At 34.3% G+C, this 18007-nt stretch overlaps 2 protein-coding genes across 4 annotated transcripts; both read left to right on the forward strand.

The window, feature by feature from the left end:
• The first annotated feature begins 974 nt into the window (after positions 1-974).
• On the forward strand, positions 975-6621 carry LOC120264236. Of its 3 annotated transcripts, XR_005537384.1 has the most exons (8): positions 975-1039; positions 1132-1248; positions 2521-3587; positions 3692-5563; positions 5663-5773; positions 5861-5932; positions 6039-6110; positions 6194-6621. XR_005537384.1 is itself a non-coding variant. In XM_039272037.1 (3 exons), exons 1-2 carry the CDS (start codon positions 1194-1196, stop codon positions 3540-3542), a joined length of 1077 nt encoding a protein of 358 aa, XP_039127971.1. In that variant the 5' UTR covers positions 1074-1193; the 3' UTR covers positions 3543-3587; positions 3692-5564. The 3 variants fall into 3 exon arrangements, 1 of the variants encoding a protein (XP_039127971.1); XR_005537383.1 differs by lacking the exon at positions 975-1039 and having other exon boundaries at positions 1074-1248; XM_039272037.1 differs by lacking the exons at positions 975-1039; positions 5663-5773; positions 5861-5932; positions 6039-6110; positions 6194-6621 and having other exon boundaries at positions 1074-1248; positions 3692-5564.
• A 6689-nt stretch (positions 6622-13310) lies between these two features.
• LOC120264385 (immediate early response 3-interacting protein 1-like) lies at positions 13311-16886 on the forward strand. The gene is made up of 3 exons (XM_039272199.1): positions 13311-13556; positions 15905-16152; positions 16727-16886. The coding sequence occupies exon 2, from the start codon at positions 15907-15909 to the stop codon at positions 16141-16143; it is 237 nt and encodes a 78-aa protein (XP_039128133.1). The 5' UTR covers positions 13311-13556; positions 15905-15906; the 3' UTR covers positions 16144-16152; positions 16727-16886.
• The last annotated feature ends 1121 nt before the right edge of the window (positions 16887-18007 follow it).

Below are 18007 nucleotides of genomic sequence, written 5' to 3' on the forward strand. Positions count from 1 at the left end.
GATTTGGATTTAGAGTGACGATTAACCGACAAAAGTGGCGGGGAATATGGAAAACCGTGTGGTTTTATTATTATTAATAATTATTTTTTAAAAATATTTATTTGAAAATTTTCTATTTTAAAGAACTGCTATCTATGACTGGGGTGTATATATAAATATATATTTTTTTTCTTTTTGTTTTTATATGGTTAAAATAAAATTAAATTAATGATGTGAGAAAGACTCCAAAAATATGGGAGTCTTGTTCCTTCAATCTTTGGGAAGAGCATGTTAGTATGTTACACTTGCCTTCACGTCTGGGAAACCATGCTTGCCATTATATATAATATTTGGAAAAAAAAATAAAAAAAATAATTTTCAACGAGATAATTTTTGTATTTTAGAATTTTTTTAATTAGAGATAGATAATGATCATATAAGTAATATGTTTTTAAATTATAAATTAATTTTATAATTTATTGAAAAGTCATATGTAAAACAAAAAACTATAGTACTTATAATTTTCATCCATATGTATGAGCAAGTCACTGGATTAATAAACAATGTTTTACTATTACAATCAAATTTTGGTCTTACCAAAAAATTGGAAGAATGTTTGGGGTGGTCAAACATGGGCTAAGGAGAGTGTGTTGACTTTGATTTAACCACAATGGGGTCAAGTCATGGATGTTCTTTTCTCGGGTCTTCATAATGACTCTTTTCTTTCGTTGAATATTCTTTGATTTTATTTAATTTTGTAATGCTCAAGTTAGGCAAAATTTTATGGAGGGTCACTTAACTTCAGTTGTGTATCAAATTGGTCATCGAATTTTAATTTGAATCAAATTTGTCACTTTGCTTTAATTTCATTACACCGGCAAGCCATTGAGCGTTTTCCCGAACCTCTTTGATTACGTGGCGGTCGGAGCAGTCCAGTCAGCGTCTCCTTGCCAGCTCAAGTTGCTCTGTTGGCGCCTCCACATCAGCAACTGATGAAAACCCTAGCAAGCGTTGTCCACATATCGAGATTACCGCACCGATCATCGGCATCATTCTCGAGGTGAGATGTAAGACCTTGAACACGAAAACCTCCGAGGGTTTCCATCTATACCCGACTCCGATCTTCATTCTGAAACACTGTGTAATTTGAAGGGGTGAGGGAGCATTGTAACCACCGATAAGGCGAGATTGAGTTTGGGAAGCACGATCATTGCATGATGGCAGTGAGTTGGGAGAAACGGCCGGCGGGGGAGAAAGCTCCGGAGTATTGTAAGTGCTGCCTTGAAACCCTAATATGAGATTTTGTTCTTATTTTCCTTTTCATGCTGTGGTTGTACTGGTAGGAGTTGCATTATGTCAAGGTGAAGGTCGTATGAGTTAGGGTTTTGTCATTAGCTTGTGAGGTGTTTTGATGGGGGTTCTGCTTCTTGTTTTTGATCTTGTATTGTCTATGGTGAAAATTTACTGCCGATGGTGTAATGCCTTTTATTGTGGTCCCTGACAGGGACAAATTTAAAAATTGCTTGATAAGATAATATAGATTGTTGGTATCCATGTTTTTAATTGCAATATAGTTATGTTGGTTGTACTTTGGCTGGTAGGGCATATAAAGAAGTGGAAGAATTAACTTATACCTTGTCTCTTTTAGTGTTTTTTGGTATGTTTATTTTGTTGGGTTTTTTTCTTTTTAACCAAACAACCAGAAAGTCATAACTTTGTTTATTGGGTGCACTGCCTTTGTTCATTATGACTTGGTGTTTCCTGGTAAAAAAAATACATGCATTAATGTCATAACAAAAAAATAGAGATAGCCTACTGCAGATAGTTCTTATAGTTGGTGTTCCCATGTTTGGTTATTAGCAGTTGTTATTTTGGTAGTATTTTGCCTGATATGTTGGTTGATTTTGTGCATAATCTTTTTTATCAGCATCTGTTATTTATTTATTTTTTGCAAGTTGTTGCTATTTTTTTGGTTCCCATGCACATTATATTCTCACACTTTCATCAATTGACTTGGATCTTTGAGCTATATATTATATACTTCATTGCCATTTTTATATATAATTTTCATCTTGGCATTGAAACTAATTATATATATATATTGGTGTGATGGTTTCACTTGATCCGGGTTAATGGTGGAGGAGTCCTTTTCCATGTCTGGGGATGAAGACATAAATATTGAGATACATGAGATTGAGTTGTTTGTTGTTTCTTGACAGCATCTACGTGCCATTACATCTATTTATTTATTTTTTGTAAGTTGTTGCTATGGTTAAATACTCCCATCCAACTGAGTTTCTGCCAAGGTGAGCCTTCTCTCCATTTTTTTTTAATGTTAGCATGGTTTCTTATAAGCATGCTCACCCATGTACTTATTTCTCTACTGTTTACTTTTTCATTATGTCATTTCAATCTTTTTGTTTTCTTCTGGTTAGGCTTTTCTTCTAATATTGTAGTGTATAAATTAGTACTATGTTGACTGTTTAGCATATTGTCATTCTCATTCAAACAAGTAGTAACTATAGAATTTTTTTTTCCCAGTGGCAGATGCTGAGTTGTTCACAATTAAGATCCATTACACAATTGGTACTGTAGAAACATTGGCTGGGTTTATTGATTTTTGTTGTCCAGACCTAATATCAAGAATTGAGTTGTTAAGTATGTGTAGGGAATTCAATCTAGATGTCTCTGAATGCAAAATGTGGTGGTTAGATATGACTAGTGACCCTAGTTGCCTGAGGAAAATTAGAGATGACATTGATGCACTAACCATGGCAAGTACTGTAGACTCATCCAAGGAGGTATATGTGCTTGTCAGAATTGCAAACAGTGGACAAGTAAAAGCATTAAATGTACCCGTGGAAATAGATGAAGAAGAGGAAATGAGTGCATCAGACAGTGGTTTGGAGGGCTTAATACTTGGTGATAACAGTAAAGGGAATAGACATGATGCAGACTTAGAATTCCATGATTCTGACTATGATTTTAGCAATGAATCTAATAGAGATAAAGTAAACACCAATGAGACAGAAAGGGTAGTGGTTGGTATCATTGGGGAACCACCAAGATCAGTTCAGGAAATTGACATTGAATCAGATTATTTAGAGTCTGATGAATTCCAGTCCTGCAGTTCTACGGATGAGGATGAACTAATTAGCAAAAGGCCTAAATACTCAGAATTTAATGACGAGTGTGATATGAGAAATCCACAATTCGAAATAGGCATGAAGTTCAGGTCTTTTAAGCAATTCAAAGAAGCTGTTAAAAATTATGGCATTAGAAATAGATATGTCCTCAAGTTCAAACCCAATTCTCAAAAAAGATGTAAGGCCTTATGTAAGAAAAATTGTTCTTTCTACTTATGGGCCTCCCCTATGGTAAAGGACAGTAACACAATACAGATAAAATCTGGGCATTTGAAGCATGAGTGTGCAAGGGATCACAATAACAAGCATGTCAATGCAGAGTGGATAACTAATGCATATTTGGAACAATTTAGGGCTGACCCTAATTGGAAAGTGTCTGGCATTATCCAAGCAGTGAAGATCAACCAAAGAGGTTGACATCAGCAGGCTGAAGGCTTATAGGGCAAAATGCATTGCCCTAAGGTGAGTACAAAAACCTAGTTTTGTGTGTAATTAATTTTTTTTCAATATGGCTAATCAGTGATAATTAATTTAATTTGTTGTTATTCTTGTCAATCTGTGTCAAGGCTCATAGATGGTGATGAGCAATCACAGATGACAAGTCTTTATGATTACAGGTTAGAACTTCTAAGGGCTCACCCTAGATCAACAATAAAGTTCAAGTGTGATGGGGGAGTATTCAAAGCCATGTACATTTGCCTAGCACCTCTCAGACAGGGCTTTCTAGCAGGATGCAGACAAGTGATCTCCATTGACGGTTGCTTCTTAAAAGGCATGTATGGTGGCCAACTCTTAACAGCAGTGGGGGTAGATGCTAATGATTGCATCTACCCCATTGCATGGGCAACAGTGAGGAAGGAGAATAGGGAAAATTGGACATGGTTCCTTGGACTTTTACAAGGGGACCTGCAGATCAACAACAGCAATCACTGGTGCTTCATGTCTGACAGACTAAAAGGTTTGTTAGATTTTTATTTCAGTGATGTGACTTAATTATCAGTTAGCTGGATGTTTGTTGATATCAACAATGAATCTTTTATTGTTGTAGTGAATATGTTCCTCTAATTGTAGTTGTATGGTTTGTCACTACTTTTGCCAATTTAAATATCATGATTGATGCATTCATTCTGATTTCATTACATTATTTGTTATGTAATATGTTGTATAGCATATAAGCAGGATTTAATTAATTATCTGTGTAACACTTGACCTGCCTAATGTCATGGCAATTGCATTATTTTGAACTCACCCTAATTAATTTGCTATGCATTGTGTTGTTCATCACATGATCTGATGATAATTAATGTCATAAGTTGTTGATTTAAATGAGGTTGTATGTGGTTCTGCCTAATGTTATCAATGATTGTGAAATGTTATCACTGATTATGGAAATGTATTGTTTAACTATCTACTTTAATTTCGTCATGCATGTTCTAACATTAATTTTTTTTCTTCTAATTTGTTTACATTTGTGGGTGTTGATGGTGTGCCATTCACATGTCCATTCTTAGGGTTTAGTACCTGCCATTGAGGAATTATTCCCAAGTAGTGAGCATAGGTTCTGTGTTAGACATATCCACACAAACTTTAGAAAAAATTTTAAAGGCAAGGCATTGAAGGATGCAGTTTGGGCATGTGCAACTGCAACATCTATTCCTGCCTTTGAAAAAGCTATGACCACTTTGAAAGACATGTCCATAGGTGCATATGACTATATGAAGAACATAGATCCGAGGCATTGGACAAGGTCACATTTTCAGTCAAAATTCAAGTGTGATCTGCTATTAAACAACATGTGTGAATGTTTTAATAAAAATATCCTTGAAGCAAGGCTTAAAGGAATTGTAACAATGAATGAGATGATCAGAACCCAATTGATGATTAGAATTCAAAGAAGGAGGAACTCAATGAAGAAATGCACAACTTTGCATTGTCCAAGGATAATGAAAAAATTGGAGAAGTTAAAGCAGTCAAGTTTCCTATATACTACAACTTGGTCTGGAGGGGATCAATACCAAGTCTTAGGACCTGATGGTCAGTTTGTAGTGGACAAGATTAGGGCTACTTGTTCATGTAGGAGGTGGCAGTTGACTGGTGTGCCATGCTCTCATGCCATATCAGTGATTTACTACAACAGTGATAGAGTAGAAAATTACTTGCACAACTGCTACAAAATCAGCACTTACATGGACACATATGGGCACACCTTATCCCCCACTCATGATAAAAATGCTTGCCCTAAGAGTGATCAAGGGCCTATGATCCCTCCTTAACCAATTAGCAAAAGGAGAGGCAGAAAGACCGTGCTAAGGAGAAAGGAGTTGGATGAAGAAACCAAAGTCTTCACCAAGGGAAAAGTTAGCAAGAAGGGTGTGACAATTAGGTGCAGCCTTTGTGGAGCCGCAGACCACAACAAGAGGTTCCATGGTGGTGGGCAGGTATTTAACTGTCTATATGTATTCTATTGGCAATTCATTCTAAATGTATAGTGTTTTGTGTGGATAATTAGGTGAGCATGTCTCATTTCTGCTTGACAGGAGAAAAAATCCAATGCAGTGACCAAGGAATATGCACAAACCAGTGGAATAAGCCAGGACAACCCAATGAATGATATTGACAGTCAAGTTCTGTATGAACATTTTACAATGGTATTCTCTTTTCTCTTTGATTTTGTTTAAAGGCTGATGCGAAGATAAACTTTGAATTTTAATGTCTGAAATAAAAAAACTGTAAAGGTTGATGCCTTGATTGGTGGGAATCAAAATGATCAAATGAGAACAAATCAGGATGCAGAACCCAGAACACAGGTATTTTACATGTTAAAGTTAAGAATCTGTTAATATAGGATTCAGACTGTTATAAGATTTATCCAAACAAATTTATTTATTTTTTTTGGCCATTTTGACATTAAAGTTTCAAAGTTGGAGTAGGAGCACCCTAAATGAATCAAGTCAGCCATTGCCATTTGAAGACCCCAACTTAAAGGTCAGTCAGAAATGCTTTAAAAGTTTCAAGAGTTACACATTGATACTAATGAAAAGAGTTTTTGGGTTCACTATTGCCTGCAGGTGATTGATGCACCTAAGACAAGTCAAGACATGGGGTCACAACATGCAAAAAATACAATCATAGGGAGGCAAAAAATGGAAGTCATAGGAGGCAAGGGAAGCACAAGTGCAAAGCCTCAACACACTACCAAAAAAATTGCACATGCCACACCAAAAGTTCCAGTGCCAAAGCCCCAAGGGAAAGGTAAAGATGATGAAGGAAGACATAGAGAACAAGATGGTGCAATGAGAAAGAAGGTTTGGGTTCCACCTGGAGGAAGTGGCACATACTATGGGAAGTAACACCTTCTACTGCCTAGGTGTACCACAATGTATGGATGTGAAATCAAAAGCAATGTTGTAATGAACACTTCTCATTGGTTTTGTTTCACCAGTTTTGTAAAACCTGCCTTTCCTATCTTTTAATGATAATGAAAATCTTTTAATTATGGTTTGTCCTTCCATTCTTATATTCTCTTTAATTGTTGTCTTTTAATGGCCAGGTTTATGTTATGATGAAATCATAAATTCAACACCACTCAGTGACTTGTAGAAAAATTAACAATAGTTTGAATTAGTTACATGCTGCAGTAACTAATGACAAATTTTTCCCTCTCAAACAAAAATTAATACCAATCAGTAACTAATGGAAATTTGGGTACATACTGCATTATGAGCTAACCAAAATTAACAGCAGCATGTAGCTATTGGATAAGATGGAAAATACCATTCAACCAAACAAAATATTAATTTGTAAGGAACCAAACAAAATTAATAGAAATATGTAAATAATTGAAAATTGAATTCCATAATTTGTTCATGTCTTTTCTCCTTAATCCAAGCAAACAATATCTTTTGATCTAACACATAGAGAATGCTAATAAAAGACAATTTGAAAACAACTAAGATTTCAAACACGTCATAAGGGATATATGAAAAAAGGAATTGAAACAATTCCCAATCTGCAACTTTCAGCAAAACATAAACAATCCCTACAATGATTTCTTTACACATAAATTTACAAACTAGGAAGAACTTTGCACAGTGTGCCCTAGAAAGAACTTCACGCAGTGCGAGATAATTTGGGTAGGGCATGATCCTCCTTTGATGAGAGTTCACTTGGATGCTTGAAAGGGCCTCACCATCTGAGCATATCCTTCTCGCCATCTACGTATGCCGTGATCCTCTCCATCTGCGCCATAGTTCTCTCATGGTGTGCAGCGAAATGGGGAAGAATATAAGTGGACGTGGAAGCCATTTAAAATGATGTGGACAACGCTTGCTAGGGTTTTCATCAGTTGCTGACGTGGAGGCGCCAACAGAGCAACTTGAGCTGGCAAGGAGACGCTGACTGGACTGCTCCGACCGCCACGTAATCAAAGAGGTTCGGGAAAACGCTCAATGGCTTGCCGGTGTAATGAAATTAAAGCAAAGTGACAAATTTGATTCAAATTAAAATTCGATGACCAATTTGATACACAACTGAAAGTTAAGTGACCCTCCATAAAATTTTTGGTCAAAGCATGCATTGCTTGTATTTTCAAAATGTTTATTATGATATGTGTATAATTTGTTCTAGTTGTTTTTATTGTCATGATTTTTTTTAATTATATTTTTTTAATAAATTTTGGTGTGTGTAATTTGTGGTGTTTGTCATGTCAATTGTTACATGGAATGTTAGTATTGGAGTCGGCATGTTAATTAATATGTTGGTATTATTTGTCACACAGAGTATGATAGCATGTGCAATTAGTTGGTTTTGGTGAGGTAGTAGTAGTACACTGAGCTAACAAATGATTAAGTGGCAACATAATGAAGTGGTGGCTTGATATGGGGACTTGGTCAAATTAAAATTACAAGCTATAATCAAGTTGGATTAAATTGGCTGGTGGCAACCTGATTTGAAGTAATTAAGATTTTAATGAAGGTATTCTGGGCAAGCTAATTTGAAGCAATGAAGATTTAAATTAAAGACTATTTTTGGAGAAGCAAATTGGCGAGCAAATCACAAGTTCGGTTTGGTGCTATTTATAGAGGAAAATTTGAATTAAAGACTTGATTTAAAAAGATCAAATTTAGATGCTCAATTGGAGACCAATATTGAAAATTTATTGAATTCTATTATTGAAGGAGCTTAAGTGAGGAAGTAAATATTTGATTGAAGATATTTATGATGAAGATCATATGTTAAGATAACTTGTCATGAATCCAAATTAAGTGTGGCTCAAATTACTTGGAAACCAAGCTAAGTTGATTAAGGATTTGATGAAGACCATGTGAAGATGATTGAAGACTCTTTGGAGCGAGTATTAAAGATCAAAATTAGCTGAAGATTATGTTTGGTGAATGATCAAAGATTTGATTGAAGACAAGTTTGGAAAAATCAAAGAGAGTCATGTTTGAGCATGCTTGAAGACCCTTTGTGAGGTTCTTGCCAATAAGACGTAGGAGTTTAATTAGTTTTAATCTAGCATAGAACGGGAGAATTTTGCAATGTTTGACTCAAATTCAATTGGGAGCGTTGGAAATGTCTTAAGGCCATGCTGTCTTGAGGTCACGCTACAACTTAGAGTTGTGACTTAATAGGTACCAGTAAGAACGCTAAGTTGCAACTTGGGTTGCAATCAAAACTGCAATATTAGATTTGATAGTTGTTGGATTTGGAAGCTGCAGAGAATCAACACATAAGAGGAAGGTTTTAAGGGATAGTGTGTGTGGAGGATTATATAAGTCTCAGCTCAAGGATTTAAGACGCGAGAGACCTAAGGAGGTAGGTGAGTAAGCATCAGTTAATCGTATGAGAGAGAGCTAATCGTCTAAGAGGTTCTTACAAGGATCCTGGCGAAAATGTGTCTTGCCAACTGGAGGTCAGACCAATGAGAGGTTGGTTTAGATGATCCTTCATTGATAGTATCTCCATTCACCGTTGTCCATTGGTGGAGGTGTCTGGGTGACCACTGTACTCATGTTTTCACCTCTTTTAAGTATAGATTATCCAACTTGGTTCCATAGGGGTAGGCATGTGGTGCTGAACTCCAAACTATTCCTCTATCACTTCAACCAACCCTTAATGGTCCATTATTTTTAGGGTAAATTGGTTGTACACCCTTCAAAAACTACAAAATTACATATTTTAGTCATAAAACATCATAATTGCATGTATACCCTTGAAAAATAAGATGTATTACGGATAACCCATACGGTTAAGTTTTGGTGATAGAAAATAACTATACAATATTAACCATGGTTAAAACATGGGTTAAGTTTTGTAAAATGTAAAAAATGCCCATTCGTACACTCACCCTCTTGAATCCTCACCGTCCCTTTCGCTGTTTGCCGTGGGTAGCTGCCTCTCGCATCCTCGTCAAATCAAAATTACGATTCCTTGTCAAACCCAAGTGAAGGTGTGGGCGTGGTTTGTTCTTTCCCTTTGAGACCCTTTTATTGTCCATTGATTTCTTGTTGTTTCTTGTTTGGGTTTTGCTTTGGAGACTAGAATTTTCATGGTTAAGAGAATTTTAAGATATGAATTGTTCATATTGATAGCTTCTTTTCTTCTCGTATTGACGCAGCATAGTGACTAAAGATTTTAGATTTTAGGATTTTAAATTTAAATATTCAAAATTGTTTTTGTTTAGTATTTTGTAATTATCTTAGATTTATTAGTTAGTTTATTATCCAGTATTTTGTAACTATTTTAGTTTTATTTATTATTTTGTCCTTAGTCTAAACCTCTATAAATACTTGTTTTAGGGTTTGTGAAAGGGGATCGATGAATTAAAAGTTGATTTTTTTGTTTACAATTATTTGAGTGTGAGTTCTTGGATTAGAATTGCGTATCTCCTGCGTCAGGTGGTATCAGAGCGATGATGTCAACTGATGGTCTTCGTGATGGTGATCAGGAGACTAGAGCCCCTCTAGGGGATGAAGCGATGCAATAATTTGAGCGACGTTTAGAGCAACGGATGGATCTCAGATTCTGGCGTTTTGATAAGCGCTTTGAAGAAATTGTAGATCGTCTAGATGCTCTACAAATGGATTCACATAGGAGACAGAATGACAAGAGAAGGCCAGGGGTGGAGTTGGCTAGTGCTGGTTCCTATTGACAGACGTCGTCTTGTCCCTTTTTTTATACACAATATGTCTATGATGAAGATTCAGAGGAAGAAGATGATTTTGAACCAAATTGGTTCGAGCATCATCAACCATATAAAGACCCAAGGGCGAGAAATAATTATGGCTGTGCTGAAAGGGATGATGGAGATTTCCGGTTAAGGGTGAATATCCCGTCTTTCATCGGAAGCTTGGCCATAGAAGAATTTTTGGATTTGATTGTAGAGATTGATAGATTTTTTTACTACATGGATACCCCTCTAGAGAAACGGGTTTGATTAGTAGCATGCCGTTTGAAAGGGGGAGCATTTGCATGGTGGGAACGAATTCAATCTAGGAGAGAAAGAGAAGATAAATGTCCTGTACAAACTTGGTACAAGATGAAGCATTTATTGAAGAGGGAGTTTCTACCCCCAGATTTTGAGCAAATCCTGTTTTAGCAATACCAACGTTGTCAGCAGGGCAATCGATATGTCCATGAATATAAGGTAGAATTCATGAGACTGGCTGAGAGAAACAACCTCCTTGAGTTAGAAGGGCAGCAGGTTGCGAGGTATTTAGAGGGTTTGAGGCCGTCACTCAGAGATAGAATCGGTGTACAAGTTATCCAAACCTTTTTCGAGGCGAAGAATATGGGCAGAGTTAATGCAATAAGAGGGAGGTTGGAGGAACCATGAAGACTATAAAGCTGAAGAGTCCATAGAAGAGTTTGAAGATTGTAACAATAAAAACAACAACCAATATAGAAGGAATAAGATAGTAGAGATTGTAGGGAAAAATCAAGAAGGGAAAGATAAAAAAATCAGGAAAACAAAAAATCCCTATACGAAACCTACTGTAGGGAAGTGTTTTAGGTGTAATCAACCTAAACACAAATCAAATGAATGTCCTTTGAGGAAGACTGTAAACATTATTGAGAAGAATGAAGAGATTATTTGTGAGCCTGATGGTGATAATGAAGAAGAATATGAAGCAGAAGAAAACAAATTTATCTTTTAAGGCAGATAATGTCAACTCCGAAAAACCATCAATTGATTAAAAATAAGGTGTTCAATACTATTATTGATGATGGAAATTGTGAAAAGATAATTAGGGAAGCTTTTAAAACTGAGGAAAAAAATGAAAAAGTTGATTTGAAAAGTGTTGGTGAAAGAAAGAAGACCAACAAGACCAACGATAAGGATTTGTCAGAGCATCTCAAAGAATCCAAGCTAAGGATGTGGTTATTTTCGAAGAGGAAGAAAAAGAAAGCTACTAAATTGGAAGATTATAAGAACAAGAAATTTAAATTTTGGAATGGTGATGGTTTGCTGAAACATTCAATTGCAAGCTTAGTTGCCCAGATTAAAACTCGAGGTTGAGTTTCTCGCTAGTGGGGGTGAATGACACAACACAGTGGCTAAAGATTTTAGGATTTTAAATTTAAATATTCAAAGTTGTTTTTGTTTAATATTTTGTAATTATCTTAGATTTATTAGTTAGATTATTATCCAATAATTTGTAACTATTTTAGTTTTATTTATTATTTTGTTCTTAGTCTAAACCTTTATAAATACTTGTTTTAGGGTTTGTGAAAGGGGATCGATGAATTGAAAGTTGATTTTCTTGTTTACAATTATTTGAGTGTGAATTTTTGGATTAGAACTGCGTATCCGCTGCGTCACATATTTATTTTTTCTTTTGATGCCTAAATTGGTTCATGGTCTTTACATTTAAAATAATATGTTTTTGTAATTTTTGTAGGTGTGGAGATGTTAATGTATTAAACATCATTTTGTGAACATGTGGAGTTGTTGATGCATTAATATTATTTTGTGAACATGTGGAGATGTTGATGTATTTGTAAACATTGTTTTTTAAACATGTTAATGTATTTGTAAATATTTTGTGGAGATATTGCTGTACTAAACATCATTTTCTAAACATGCTGATGTATGTGTAAGTATTTCTAAACATGGGGATATGTTGATGTATGTGTTTTTGATGTTATACAATGTTTCATATGGTGATATTATAGGTGTATGTGTTATGCAAATTATGATAATTCAGGTGCATTTGTAAATGTGTTACATGTGATATGTGAATATAGTGAATGTGAATGTGTTATTTAAAGGTGCATTCATAATCCAAGTTTTTGTGATGATTAAAATTTGTTTTTGTTATTTGGTTGGTTTGATAAACAAGTTTAATAAAATAAATATTTGTAAATTAAATGTATTTCTTAATTAGGATAAATTGGTTGTACACCTTTCAAAAACCACAAAATTAATAATTTTAAATTTTAGATTTTTTAAAAAAAGTATTTGTAAATTTACAATGAAAAAGTTTTCATATGTATATGCAAAGGGTGTAACGATCATTTTGCATGTTTGTTGTTAGTTAACTAACCGAATGTTAACATCAACGGTATATATACAATTAATACCTATGATTCAGGGGTATTTTATTCATAATTAAATACTTAATTTTAAAATATTGAGGGATAAACCTTCAAAAATCTCTTATTTTTATCATTATACATATTACATTTTTTCTTTCTTTTAAATACTTTGAAAAATCTAAATCTATTACTTATAAATCCTCACACAGGGAGTTCTGTGTGAGGATTACCTCTCGTTCTCCCGTCTAGGGTTGCATAGCGGGGGGATTATTCTCAAGAGGTCATTCAAGCAACCGTAACTGGTGCATCTCCGTATCCACTTGTCATTTGCTTTGTTGCTTGTGGACTTTGTCAAAAAAAAAAAAAAATTCAAATATACATAACTCCAACTACATTTATCATTTATCATGTCTCAATTTATAAAGCATAAACACAAGGCACGGACATACGCGGAGAGCTCTCCAGCTCTATTAACAAGAAGCACTATCCACCTGCGCAAGAAAAAGACCAAAATGCCACCCTTTGGCTTTCCTCATACAAGTAGATTAAAAGTAAATCAAAATATTAAAATGCCCATTTTAATGATCAAATTCGAGTAGGATCTTTTAGATAAGTGGATCCGGATCCGGATTTAATGCTCCTAAACGGGTCCGAAAAAGAAGATCCATTTCCCACACAAAGCAAGCTAGGTCGGTCTCGCGGTCTCGTGTTCGTTCTCATCTATCGATTTCCATCTCTCACGTCTTCTCGCCGGCGGCCAGATCCGAGACCGCTTGTCACCGGAATCTGTCCCCAATCCTCAGCGATCACTGGATCCCAAGACTCATCCTCGGAGGACACCGGATCCCTAACCTCTCAGCCGTCGCCCTTCCTCTCCTTCACCCTTTCGAGGTGGGTTGAATTCCAAGATTGAAATAGATTGTTTCTAATCATGAAAACTTGAGAATTTGGGCTTTTTATTGATGATTTCTTTATTAGTTCTTACGATTTGGTTTTGGAACATCTTGTTTTCATATTAATATTATGGTATGGATGTCAAGGATTCGGTTGTTTGTTTTTTTAAAGTTTTTTGTTTGTTTAGTTCGTGAACTTTTGATTAAGATGTTGAGGTTTTTGGTTGAATTGTTGATATAGGTTGGTATAGGATTTTTATTTCAGTATAAATTTTGTTTTGCGGATGAAAAAAACATGTAATTTTTAAGTTTTGAAACATTTTTTTTTTTTGTGATAAAATGCTTCATGTGATTCGAAGGAGAGAATGTAAATGTTGCTTGATTTGGAAGACCCTGGAGAATGATGTCTTAAAGCATTTCTTTGTCATGTAAATGAGAAATATGAAACTAATTGTCTCAAATTTGGATTTTGTTCTGAACTCATGATCAAGATATGCCGAGGGATTAGTTGTTTTAGCTGTAAACCTAGTTCATGTAATTACGCTGATGGTGCTACGGGCTTCATTTCACTGTTATGTAAGTAATTATTATTATTTTTTCAGTGAATGAGTCTTTGATTATTATGTGGTAGTTGTTAATAAACAAAAGTAACAAACATAAGTAAATTATATATTACTGTGATCGCCATTATTAATGTGGAAGTAGGTCATGTTAAAATTACAATATGAATATAAATTTATACAGGATTGTGATATGTGCTTGTGTTGTTGATAAGTTTAGCTCAGAAACTGTTGTGGGAGTGCTGCCGAGGGTATCAAGCAGAAATGGTGTTTGAAGTATTGCTCCCTATGTAAAATATTCTCCAGTTGGTGGGCTGATACTGCTTTCTTGGAGTGATAATTTCCTAGGCAATCTGGTGCTCTTCCTATCGAGCAGTTGTTCTATGTTTGCTAGTCAGTAACCAAACATGCACAGCAGTAGCTTGCCGTTGTTGGCATGCTATTGTCAGCATATTAAGAGTGCTATTGTTGAAGATGAATACATTTTATATTGAAGATGTAGATTTTTGGATCTAGACTTGTTTATGACTTTTTGTTTAGGTAGTGGTTGGAGATATGGAGAATTTTGAATTTTATAAGGATCTTTGCAGTACGTGATTGCACTATCTAAGTTAAATCAGTTCATTACCCTACTATTAATTGATTACCTGTTTATCTCAAACTTTGGCATTTCCTCTATATACTTTTGATAAGTTTCAGGTTTAGACCCATCTTTTGACATTGACCACCGGCAATAACTTGACCTAAATATACTGTGAAATCATCCAATATATTTAGGTCTGTATATTTACAATGTATATTAGGTCTAGTGTATTGTAATTATCCAAGACCTAATCAACTGCTACTTGTATACTGCATATTTAAGTCTTAGAATATACAATTTAGGTAGGTCTTGGATTTTTACAGTATAGTTAGGTCCTCATTATAATTTCTATCTCAGGCGTCAGCTTGTACTTCTATTGGCCTTTTGTCTGGTATGGTGGACCGTACTTATGTACTTGAACTATTGCAATTGTGGCAGCTTATGACATGTTTAATGGTTCAACTCCTAGTTGGTTGTTGACTAGATTCTTCCCTTCGCCCATCTTAGTAGGCATGAATTGCCAGGGTGGGTAAGAATTTTTTGTTTCAACTGTTAACATTTGGACTTTGATGATAATTCCAGAAACCGGGAACTTGGCCTATACAGATTTTTCCCATGGATTTTTAATCCAAAATTAAAGTGATGCTTTCCTTGTTTTCTCTGCATCTTTGGTCTGTATTTCATTTCTGGTGGATTTTTAGCCGCTAGACTTGCATCTTCTTGATATGGGATAGCTTGATATGGGATAGCTTGGAAGTTTTAAATGTTTAAAATTAGTATGAGAATCCAGATGTGCATTCAGCTTCTCCAAAATGCTTATGAAGAAGTCCGCAGCCTTTCCTGTATCTTGACAGAGCGAAAAGCTATCATTCTTAATGTGAACTTTTTACTTGTAGTGAGACTCAGAATGGAATTTCATATGGTTTAGGCTCACTTGTTTGAATTCATCTTGATTCCTTGGTTTCCATCAAACAATATATTTCTATTTCTTTCTTTTTTTGTTCATTTATTTATGTTATTTCAGTGAGTACAGCTGTATTGTTGCTTGAATTAAAATGCTTTTCCCCCTTGAAAATATTACAATTTTTTTTGCATCAGATCACATGAGTACTTTTAGTACTGTCAACTGACTTATGATCATTGGAATGTTCTTAAATATTAAAAATACAAGTTCTTGCATTGAGTTACAAGGATGTTGTACAGGAATGGGTCTGTGGACATTTCTTGAGGGTGTTCTGCTCATTGCAAACGCGTTAGCAATTCTAAATGAAGACCGCTTTCTTGCTCCAAGAGGTTGGAGTTTCTCTGAGGTTTCAGGTGGTGGTCGAGCGAAATCACTTAAAGGGCAGGTCATAGGTCTCATTTATGCAACTCAATATCTGAGGGTGCCACTGATAGTTCTGAATGCTATTACCATTGTGGTAAAGCTGATTTCAGGCTAATGATAAGAGGTATTTTGCACAAACTAATGATTTCATTTATTTATTGATTTAAGTAGGTATTGCATTTGGGTAGATCAATCGACATTATTTGTGTGTGTATGATGTTGAATTACTTGTTGTCAATGAATTGAGATTGAGATACCTCACAGATACTAAATTTTCATTGGTCCATGTTTACCCCTTTGACAAAATCCTCATGCACCATTGTAAGTTTGTCAGTAAGACAAACATGAACATATCTTGTTGTCAGTAAAGTGTATACATTGAACATCCAAACTAGAGTTGACCGATCTAATTATGATCCATTTAATTTACTAGGGGCAGAAATGTTAGAAAAAATTTGCTGTAACTGTAAGTCTTAAGTAATTGTTCATGTTATATGACAAGCATGACGTTTTTAAAACTGGAAATTCGCTCAAGATTATTATTGATCAATGGCCAAGAAGTTACAATGAATAGGCAACTTTTGTATTATTTGAAAGAAGCAGGTGATCATTTGTCACATTTTTTTTTTTAAGTTTAGATTGAGAAAATTCTTGTTGTATTACTTCTGCCAATGTTCAATCCCTGTTTACTTTTGCAGGTTTGCAGATGAGAAATCAATTTGGAATGCATCTAATCAATCATCATAATCATCATGTTATATGACTCTAATGCTCTTCACTTGTATGAAAAACTCACTTTTTCTTGTCTTTAGAATGAGCTAAGTATGCATGCAGTTTGTGTTTGAGATTACAGTCCCACCTCTGAGTTGCTTGCCACTTTTTTTTTTTTAATGATAATTTTGATTTACATTGTGTAATATTTTATTGGAATGGCAAAATTATTCTGATGAATTATTCAACCCTAAATGCCCATGACTCATTCATGTAGAGATGCAACCACCTTTGGTTGCTTCAATAATTGGTTAAAAAGGGTCCCATATCTGAATTATGGCCTCTTATTTCTCAACATTATGGAAGTGAAAATTGCTATATAAATAGCATTTTTTATTTATAAAATTCAAATTTTTATGTTTTTATTATATTATATCTTTTATTTACTTCAACTATAATATATCAATTTTCATCACAATCTATTTGTTCAATTCTATAATGAATCTAAAAAGATTGTAAACATAAGCATAAATTGCATATATACACATGCATGCAAAAAGCGTATAAACCAAACCTATTTTTGTAAAACTATTTGTATATCCACAAATTTCAATTAAATATTAGCCATAGATTATAAATAAAAAAAAAAATTGGCGGTTTGGGTTATATATCATTATATATGGAATGACTTATTTTTAGTTATTAAAATTATAAATTTAAAAACACAAAAATTATCTCTACTTTTAATTTAATTCTGTAATATAATGAAACATTTTAATTGAGAGAGAAATGGGAATTATTTTGTTGGAATTCACTGGAGCTTGATTACACTCTTAATATTAATTAATATATATTTACCATTAACTTTTCATATTAATTAATAATTATACCATTCAATTATTGAAGACTAGGTGACAAGTTTGTCCTCCTCTGTCTTTCTAATTGTCCTTTTCTTTTCTACATGGGCATATGTATATATATATGCTTTTTCCCAAAAAAAAATAATAATAATTTAGTAGTTTGAGTGGCATAAAAAAGCTAAATAACAAAATAAAAAAAATGCTAAAAAGCCAGGACCATAACAATAAATGCTAAAAAAGCATGGACCATAACATTGTTGTGTTTATGTGCATTAATAATTGCCACAATTAAAAGTTGGTTATTAAAAAAAATCATATTCAAACTAGAAACTTATATTTCAAAAAAAAAAATGCATATATATAATTTGTCATTACCTGTTTATTTATTTAATTTTTTAAAAAAAATTT

Source organism: Dioscorea cayenensis, chromosome 7, assembly GCF_009730915.1.
Source record: "Dioscorea cayenensis subsp. rotundata cultivar TDr96_F1 chromosome 7, TDr96_F1_v2_PseudoChromosome.rev07_lg8_w22 25.fasta, whole genome shotgun sequence".
Classification (NCBI taxonomy): Eukaryota; Viridiplantae; Streptophyta; class Magnoliopsida; order Dioscoreales; family Dioscoreaceae; genus Dioscorea; species Dioscorea cayenensis.

Excerpts from the sequence above, each read along its gene's own strand:
- LOC120264236 (XM_039272037.1), top strand. The coding sequence starts at position 1,194 with ATGATGGCAGTGAGTTGGGAGAAACGGCCGGCGGGGGAGAAAGCTCCG. Across the intron at positions 1,249-2,520 it reads GGAGAAAGCTCCGGAGTATT|TGGCAGATGCTGAGTTGTTC; the intron begins GTAAGTGCTGCC and ends TTTTTTTCCCAG.
- LOC120264385 (XM_039272199.1), top strand. The coding sequence starts at position 15,907 with ATGGGTCTGTGGACATTTCTTGAGGGTGTTCTGCTCATTGCAAACGCG.